At 43.5% G+C, this 9,427-nt stretch overlaps 2 protein-coding genes across 2 annotated transcripts; both read right to left on the minus strand.

Annotated features, from left to right (window-relative positions):
* Positions 1-2,250, minus strand: LOC126681639 (uncharacterized). The gene has a single exon (XM_050377185.1). The coding sequence runs from the start codon at positions 2,248-2,250 to the stop codon at positions 1-3; it is 2,250 nt and encodes a 749-aa protein (XP_050233142.1).
* A 985-nt stretch (positions 2,251-3,235) lies between these two features.
* LOC126681640 (uncharacterized) lies at positions 3,236-4,336 on the minus strand. The gene is made up of 2 exons (XM_050377186.1): positions 3,815-4,336; positions 3,236-3,547 (listed from the first exon to the last, which is right to left on the minus strand). The coding sequence occupies exons 1-2, from the start codon at positions 4,334-4,336 to the stop codon at positions 3,236-3,238; spliced, it is 834 nt and encodes a 277-aa protein (XP_050233143.1).
* Between the last annotated feature and the right edge of the window lie 5,091 nt (positions 4,337-9,427).

A 9,427-nucleotide genomic window follows, 5' to 3' on the forward strand; every position in this document is an offset into this window, starting at 1 on the left:
TCAGAATTCTCTGAAGTTTTTGTTGTCGAATTGCTTCCCGTTGTCGGTTATGATGATTTTTGGGATTCCGAAACGACATATGATTTCTCTTCGGACAAAGCTCCGCACTCTTGCTTCCGTTATGGTAGAGACAGCTTCGGCTTCTACCCACTTTGAGAAGTGGTCAACTGCTACTATCAAGAATTTTCTCTGCCCACTTGCCATTGGAAAAGGTCCAACGATGTCTATTCCCCACATGCTGAATGACCAACGACTTATTATTGGATTTTGCTCGGCCGTTGGTTGATGGTGTACGTTTTGGTGGTACTGACATTTCTCAAATTTTTTTACCAGGCATGCTGCATCTTGTGCTAGTTTCGGCCAGTAATAACCTTGCAAGACGGCTTTACGACAGAGTGCCAGATGTGAGATGTGGCTTCCACATATGCCTTCGTGTATCTCGGCTAAGACGTATTTCCCTTCCTCCACCGTGAGGCATCTGGACCAAGGGTGTGAGAATGATTTTCTGTATAGAGTCCCGTCTCGGTATGAGAAGTGTGGTGCTCGGCGTTTTACTTTCTTTGCTTCCTTGTTATCTTCGGGCAGGCTTCCGTTTTCAATGTATGATATGATATGTTCCATCCATTGATCCAACGGGTTGATGAGGAACGTTGCTTCGGGATTCTGGATACTGCTGAAGTTTTGGACTGAGCACGGTATGCCCGGCATTGTTTCTTTGGCTGCTCCGGCTTTTGCCAATGTATCTGCTTCTGTGTTTTCCTCTCTGGGTATTTGTTCTAACTCCCATTTTCCGCCCTCTTCGGTAATTTTTACGAGCAGCTCTTTAATTCGGTCTACGTATTTTTTCATCTCTAGATCTTTTACCTCGTATAGACCAAGTACCTGGTTAACCACCAGCTGAGAGTCACTCTGCATTTCGATGTACTCGGTCTTGACTACCGTTGCCATCCTTAACCCACTTATCAAGGCTTCGTATTCTGTTGCATTGTTGGTTGTCGGAAAATTGAGATGGATCGAGTTTTGCATTTTTATCTTATGTGGCCCTCTTAATATCATGCCCTCTCCTGCGCCTGTCATATTTGATGCCCCGTCCACTTGTAGCGTCCAGCTGACCAGGCCCTTATCTACCTCGGTAGGTTGGTCGTGTGTTGTTGTTTCTGCTACAAAGTCGGCTAAGATTTGAGCTTTCATTGCTGTTCTCGGTTCGTATTTAATGTCGTATGATCCTATCATGACTGACCAGTTGATTAGTCGTCCTGATGTTTCTGGTCTTGCTAGTGCTTTTCTCAGAGGTTGGTTTGTTCGGACTATTACTGTGTGAGCTTGAAAATACCTTTTTAGTTTTTCCACTGTTAAGACCAATGCTAATGCGAATTTTTCAATTTTGCTATATCTGAGCTCGGGCCCTTTCAACACCTTGCTCGTGTAGTACACTGGCTTTTGCTCGGATGCTTCTTCCTTTACCAGTACCGATGCCACTGTTTCATTAGTGACACTTAGGTATAGGTATAACACTTCTCCGGTTTCGGGTCTTCCGAGTAGTGGTGGTGAACTCAGGAATTTTTTGAGCTCTTCAAAAGACCGTTGACATTCTTCGGTCCACTCGAATTTTTTCACATTTCTTAATGTTTTGAAAAATGGGAGACATCTTTTGGCCGAGTTAGACACGAATCGACCGAGGGCTGTGATTCTACCGTTGAGCTTATGAACTTCTTTAGCTGATTTTGGCGCCTTCTTGTCTAAAATTGCTTTCGTTTTCTCCGGGTTTACTTCGATGCCTTTTTGGGAGATGAGGTAACCAAGGAATTTCCCTGCTGGGACTCCGAATGCGCATTTGTCCGGGTTTAGCTTGAGTTTGTATTTTTTCAGCTTGGTGAAGACTTCTTCCATGTCTTTCGCATGATCTTCTACTTTTCTGGACTTAACGATGATGTCGTCAACATATACTTCCATGTTACGACCGATCTGGTCTTTGAACACGAAATTCATTAGCCGCTGATAAGTTGCCCCTGCGTTTTTTAATCCGAAGGGCATTTGTTTGTAGCAGTATGTGCCGCTGTCGGTTACAAAACTTGTTTTCTCTTCATCTTCTTTGTGCATTGGGATCTGGTGATATCCTTGGGCCACGTCTATGAACGAGTAGACTTCGTAGCCGCTGGTTGAGCCGAACAGTTGGTCTATGTTTGGCAAAGGGTAGCTGTCCTTGGGGCATGCTCGGTTAGGTCTGTGAAGTCTATGCACAGCCTCCATTTTCCATTTGGCTTTTTTATGAGCACGACGTTTGATAGCCATTCCGGATATTACACTCTTCTGATGAAACTTGCTGCTAACAATTTGTCTACTTCGGCTCTGATGGCAATTTGTCTGTCTACTGCGAAGGCTCTTTTTTTTTGTTTGACTGGTTTATGCTTCGGATCAACATTTAGTTTATGTGATATTATTGCCGGGTCAACCCCTTCTATCTCGCCCAGGGTGTTGACAAATTCGACCTCGTTCCTAATTAGCATGTCGGTTATCTCCTGTTTTATTGGTTTGGGCAGTGCCGCGCCTATTTGGACCGATCTTGGTGTTACTCCTGTCAGATTAACCCTTTCTAGCTTTCCATGTGGTTCAAGCTTACCTTCATCCGAGTCTGGTATCTCCATTGTTTCAATAGCCAGGGTTTCTGATACTCCTCTCATTGATACCAAATAGCATTGTTTGGTTATGTCTTGCCTTCCTTTGACTGTCACCACTCCTTCTTCGGTTGGTATTTTCATACACAAGTATTTGATGCATGTGACAGCCCCGGTGTTGTATAACATTGGTCTGCCGAGTATGACGTTGTAAGCAAGTGGCATGTCGACAACCATAAATAGTGTTTTGAATTTCTTTGTGATGCCGATCAGGCCTCCTTTTGGTGAGCCATTTTCTTTTCCTAGTTCCACTGTTAGTTCTGCCACTCCTTCTGCTTGTATCGGTGTTCCCCCCAGACCGACTAGAGGAGTTCTGACCGGTTTGAGATTTAGAACTGAGCACCCTATACCGAGGTATGCCTGCTTTATGATGAGGTTAACGGAACTTCCTTCATCGACCAACTGCCTCATTACCCAAAAAATTTCGACTAATCCCGAGATTACCAAGGGGTCTTGGTGTGAAAATCTATTCCTTCGCCATCGGCTGAGCTGAAACTGACCTCGGGTAGAGGGCTAGCTACCGATATATTCATCACCACTTTTTGCCTTTTGCGCCTTCCTCATTTGTATTTTGGGTCGGCCATTCCGCCTGCTATGGTGTTAATTACTCCCGATACATTTTGTCTTTTCGGTGGTGGTGCCTCTTCTCTTTTCCCACTATGCTCTCCTCGGTAGCTTCCTCCCGAGTTATAATTTTTGATTTGTGTAACAAAGTCTTTTAAGCGGCCGACTTGCACCAATCGGTCAATTTCCTTCTTCAGACTTCCACACTCATCGGTGACATGGCCGTGGCCATCATGGAATTGGCAGTATTTTTTCCTATCTCCTTCGTACTGAAGCTTTGGTGGGTATCTTACTGGCTCATTATTGTTCTATATCCACATTAGGATATGCGATCTCGGTGTGTTAAGTGGAATGAAGGCTTGATCTTCTACTTTTACAGGTCAGTGTGGTTCTGTTCGTGGTGGATCGGATTATTGTTGGTTTCTTGGCCTGAACCTGTCTTGTCTAGCCGTCTAATTGAAAGTAGGCCTTGGTGCTTGGAACTGTGTTGCTGTTTGCGTGGCTTTTCGTCGTTGTTCTTCATCCAAATTTATATAATTCCAGGCTCGGTCCATGAGCTGGGAGTAAGTTTGCACCGGATTCGTTATCAGGTTATCTCTAAATGCCATCATCGTCGTGTTGTCCTTCATTGCGTCTATCACGGTATCATCATTCAAGTTTCCTACTTCGACAGCTTCGGCATTGAATCGGCCGATATAGCTCTGCAAACTTTCTCCTGGCTTCTGATAGCAAAGCTTTAGGTCACTGGACTTCTTTTTCCGCTGTATGCTTGGTGCGAAATGAGTTCGGAAAGCTCTTGCTAGCTCGTCAAAGCTTTGAATAGAGCCTTCTTTCAGGCTTTGATACCAGATGGCAGCCGGTCCTTTCAGGGTTGTTGGAAAGAGTTTGCAGACGGCGGCCTCGGATAAGCTTTGCACCATCATAACCACTTGGAAACAGCTTAAGTGTGTGATCAGATCCCCTGTTCTATTATAGTCGTCCAACTGCGGTGTTTTGTAGTTTAAAAGGAAGGGTTCATCTCGTATCTCGGTCGACAGTGGGTTTTCAATGTTTAAGAAGATTGTGTTTCTCGGCTCTTTCCTCCTGAACTTTTCCATTTCGGTTCTAACCCTTTCGGTAATTTCTTGCTCCAAATTCTTTTTCTTTGGTGAATCAGCACCCGAGCTGTGCACGCTTTCTTCGATTTTAACCCGTTTTGGCGTCTTTTTCTGTCCCTTTGGAGTTTTGTGTCCGGCTAGTATTCCTTGCCCTTCCTTTGGGTTTTGTTCGCGCAGATTTTTCTCGTGGTTTATTTCCTCGGGTGTTGTTTGGCCTTAGTAGAATTCCTGCGGGTGAGGTGGTGCGGTCGGTATGTATGGTGGGGTGGTAATGTTGCCCTGAGATGTGGTTGCGGCCGTTGGCCGAGCATGGGCTTGTTGCACCTGTTGAAGAAAAGCCAGTTGCCGAGAATGAAACTCGATGTATTCTTGGATTTGTGGTGGTGCAGGGTTTTGAATTTCTGTGGTTTTGGTCGATTTGGGAGTGGGGGTGGCGCTCGGAGTGAATGTGAGGTTGATGGGGGTTACGCCCGGTCTTAATGAAAATTTTTGAGTGGTTTGCTGCATAAGAGTGAAGTATGATGCTGGGGGAATATTTCCCGATAGTGGCCTTCCCCACGGATAATGAGTGGTGACCCCTGATGTAGTGCCTGGGTGAATACCTCCTCCTGATGTTGTGGCCGGGCAGAACGAGCTTTCACCCGTGGCCCTTCGTGGCGGCGCGTTAAGCCCCTCTCCTGTTCTATTGTGGTGTGTATCATTATCTCCGATGGCAGGATCGTCTCCCTCTACTCTGCTCATCCTATCGCCTTCCGGTAGAAATAGAAAGGGGGAAACTTTCTTACTTTCTTTCCCACAGACGGCGCTAAATGATAACTTCGTGGATTAGCGGCGGTATTCTGATTCGGCGGAAGCTTCAAGACCGTACCTGAAAGGCACAACACAACCGTAAGAAGGATGCCGGAAGGGAATTCCGGCAAACCACTCCGACGGTCTAGTCAGTAGATGTTTGGTGAGAGAAAGAATAAGAAGTGAAAAGGAGTTAAGAGTTGAGAGAAAAAGAGAATTAACCTTCTTACCTACTTTTTCTTAGCCTTTTATACTATGTCTTTTGTTCCTCTTTGTCTGGGCCGACAGACCTGATTTCATTCTCTTTGTCTGTGCAGATATTGTCTGGAATGTCAGGGTACGTTCTGAGAGGTTTTGTCTTTGTACTCAGTGAAAGGTGAACTCGGGTGAGACCGAGATGGTATTTCTGTGTATGCTATTTGATGAAACCGAGATAGCATTCCTATGTATGCTGCTCGCTGTGTGTTCTGTTCGGTTTGACCGAGATGGTGATACAATATGTCATGCTCGGTTGGGACGAGATGGTATTGTTTATTTACCTTGGTCGGCCGGTTGGGATGGTTTTATGGTTTGCCTTACCCGGTTTATATCCTATTCAGAGATTGTTCATCTAGGTTGTTATCAATTTGGACGAAGAAAAATTGACAGCATTGGACCACCAGGCAGCTCAGAAAAGGAGGGTACAACGAGCATACAACAAGCGAGTAAAACCAAAGTCGTTTGTCGTGGGCGATATAGTGTGGAAGGCAATTTTGCCCATAGGCCACAAGGACAGGCGATTCAGTAAATGGAGTCCAAATTGGGAAGGTCTGTTCATTGTGACTACTAAAATAGCTGGCGGTGCATATGTTCTAGCCGATATTGATGGGGAAGAACACGAGAGGGCGATTAACGGTCCATTTTTGAAGAAATATGTTCCTAGTTGCTGGGAAAATATTGACCGACGATTGTTTGGAGCTGACAAGGAATAGTTCGCCCAGAATACAACTATCGGATATTGTTGGCCGATAATTTGAAATGTTATTAGAAAGGCCGATATATATAATTTTGAAATGCATTGTAAGAATTCGGCCATAGCTTATGAAAGTTGAGTTTTTTCAACGGGTTCTCCATTTTTCTCAACTTACTAATGTAAAAATTTTATTAAGTAATTTAAGCAGGTCAACTTAATCAATATCGGACTTATAGACCGATAAAGCTAACAGATGGCAAATAAAAGTTGAAGTGCAGTAATGAAAACATTAAAATTTGACCCCCCAACCGACTGAAATTATCAGAATATTCAGGAATACAAAAGTGCGAAGTTGATAGATGAAACATTGTTCAGAACTTAAAAAAATTACAAATTTAAAAGTGGCTAAAGCAATTGCCCAACTCGTTACAAATGTAATTGTATTCAGTACGGGCTGCTTCACTTTTTGGCTTTAATTTGGCGATGCTCCCTTTTAGGTTGCGCTTTTTAATTTTAAGGCCATCCACCATGTCCTTCTCCAAAGAGGCTTTCAGATCTCCGATATTCTTTTCTTCTGTCCCCAGCTCAAGCTGCATAGCGGTAATTTTGTCTCTTAACTCCTTCGCGTGAGTTCCGCGATCCTAAAGCGTTGCAACTTCCGACTTAACGGTCACCTTCATGGATTCCAGCTTTTCTTTCACTTCAGCCTCTTGACGAATCAGTGTGTCATGCTCGGCCTGAATTAATACCGATTCGTCATAGATTCTCTGGAAAGCAGGAAGTGAAGCCTCCAACTTAGCCACAGCGGAACAAGCCTCCTCGCCAAGGATCTCTACAGGAGCATCAGCCAAGGCTGCCGTTGATTTCTTCAACTTCTCCACGCCTTCAGGTGATTTGAACTGGGTGATGCCTTGATCTTTCATCTGCGGCATCACATCCAGGTGATCCTCCCAGTTTTTAGAAGGCTGGTTGTTCGCCTCTATTAGCAGCTCGCTCGCAATAATATGAGATGCTTCATCCTCGCTGTCCGAGTCCAAAAAGGCAGGTACTTTGGACGTTACATCATCCCCCTTGGCCGAGGTGGTTACTAGGATCTTCCAGGTTTGACCACAATAGAAAATTAGCTGCTAGGCAAAATGTTGGTAAAAATAAGCAATAAAGAAGATACCTTGAAAGCTGGAGGTTTAGACATCTTCTCCAGGTTAAAATATTTCGGAGCTAGGGGCGATAAAAGCCGGGGACTTCCATCCTCGCTATAATCTCTGAAACATTAGGGGTTTGTGAACTTGTGGCTAAGGAAGTTTGTGTGCTGCCCTCCCCAGTTTGGGTGTCGCCCTTGGAAGACGAGTGGCAGCTTTGAGAAGGGGTCGCTGCCGGCGACTGATCAAACAAAAAAGACCCTTTTCGCTCTGTTCGCTCCTTCTGTTCGACTTGCTCCTTTGGTTCGGATCGCCCTTTCTTTGGTTTAGGCTCCTTGGCAGAAGCCTTAGCGGCTCTCTTCTTTTTCGCCTTCTTGGTTGCTGGGTTCTCCTCCTCGTGGTGGTTTTCCCAATTGTCCTCTTTCTCAAAGTAAGGAACTCCGACTGAACAAAAATGAAAATTTTAAAACAAAGGCATTTCTCATTTTTACAGAAAATAAATTATTCGCCATTACCTGGGATCCTATGGTAACCGATGCGCACCATTTCGTTTATAGCTTCTTAAAAAGGTGGGCATCGGATGCAAGTATAAGTTACAGCCAAATCAGTTAAGTCTACCTTTTTAGATTTTTTCTTAGGTTTTTTAATAGGGGTGGCCGAAGACATGTTACACTTGGGAACTATGGGGGATTTGTACTTGAACTTGGGCTGAACTTTTTCTATAAAGAGTTGGTAGGGCAGGTGGCTGTATTTGTCTTCCCAAATTTTATCCCAATTTTTATAGAAGTTAGACCGAGCTATTCTCCTATATTCTTGCATTTTAAGGTTCATTCCTGGGCGATCTAAAGGGTCGAATTTAAATTTATAAAAACGTTCGAAGCGAGAAGTTTCGAAAATATAACCAAGTTTACCTATGAAAGTTTGGCGTTTGGGAGCCTGCAAAAGAAACAAATCGGCATGAGTAGGTTTTCTGGTTAAAGGAGGTAAATCAAAATTATGCAGAGAGAGAATTTCTTAGGGCGATAAATCAAAGGAGGTTTGGACTATGGAATTCCACCAGTTTGTGAGCTCCGGGGTGCAGGAAAGGCAGACACTTGGGCGAGACAATTCGGATATCGGAGGAAGATAGTGTAATACCCCAAATATTATAAAATAGTTAAGTCGTGGCACGTGGTGTGAATTCCGATAAATTAAATTAAGAAAAATTTAATTTAATAGTACCAGAAATTTAGAATAATTTTTATTAAGCGTATTAGCGGGATGTGAGAGAAAAGTTTAGAAAATTAATATAAAATAAATTATATATCCCGAGTAAATAATTATTTCTCCAAAGTCCGCGAAATATTTTATAGTATTTATGGTAAAGGTTTCGAGTCAATCGGAGACCGTTTAAAATTTGGACGCGGATAAGCTTTGGACTAAATTGCAAATTTTGAAAGTCTCAAGGACCAAAGTGCAATTTAGCCAATCTTATATAAGAAATGAATATTGAATGAAGGATCCAGAAGCCTTCATCATCAGTTCATTCATTCTCTTCGTCGATTTCTTCGTTTCCTTCGCACGATCTCGTTTCTCGCCCGTTTTCGACGTTCTATAGCTTGAATCGATCGTATTTCAGTGCATAATCAAGGTGAGCACGTCATTTTTCCCTTTTAATGGATGAAATTGATGATATATCGAGTTAAAGTTTTAGGCTTCGGAACAGTTTTATCGTTTTAACGATTTAGGATCGATTAATAGCGTTTTGAGTTTAGATTTCGTGTTATAGATGTTTGTAAGCGTTGTAAGAATGATTTTGGAGCGGAAAGCACGTCGAAAATCAAGCCCGGGGTGAAAACCCGCGGTTGAGCGCCGCACGGTCCAGCTGTGCGAACGCATAGTGAGACGTGTGATCGCACAGTGTTTCGGCCGATCGTTTACGTTTTGAAAATTGTTTGTATTCGCGTATCGTAATCAGAATTGATCAGTTATCGATTCGATTAACTTGAGTTGTTTGACCTAACGAGGTTAAAGGAGAATCGATTCGGAAGAGAACTACGAACCGAAACGAGTTAAGAAACTGTTTATCGGGATTAAACACGTGAGAAGCACGATAGTCGATACGTTTACTATGTCGTGTCTTGAGTTTAGAGTCGATCCTAGAATAGGAATCTGATGTCAGACTATTGTTTTAAAATCATTTTAGATCCGGCAAGGCAAGAAGCTGCTGGA

Source organism: Mercurialis annua, linkage group LG5, assembly GCF_937616625.2.
Source record: "Mercurialis annua linkage group LG5, ddMerAnnu1.2, whole genome shotgun sequence".
Taxonomy (NCBI): Eukaryota; Viridiplantae; Streptophyta; class Magnoliopsida; order Malpighiales; family Euphorbiaceae; genus Mercurialis; species Mercurialis annua.

What these genes read in the sequence shown, in the direction of transcription:
- LOC126681639 (XM_050377185.1), bottom strand. Translation starts at nt 2,250, where the DNA reads ATGGAGGCTGTGCATAGACTTCACAGACCTAACCGAGCATGCCCCAAG.
- LOC126681640 (XM_050377186.1), bottom strand. Translation starts at nt 4,336, where the DNA reads ATGGAAAAGTTCAGGAGGAAAGAGCCGAGAAACACAATCTTCTTAAAC. An exon ending in ATAACCTGATAACGAATCCG is followed by an intron (nt 3,548 to 3,814) that starts GTGCAAACTTAC and finishes ATGTGGATATAG; the next exon opens with AACAATAATGAGCCAGTAAG.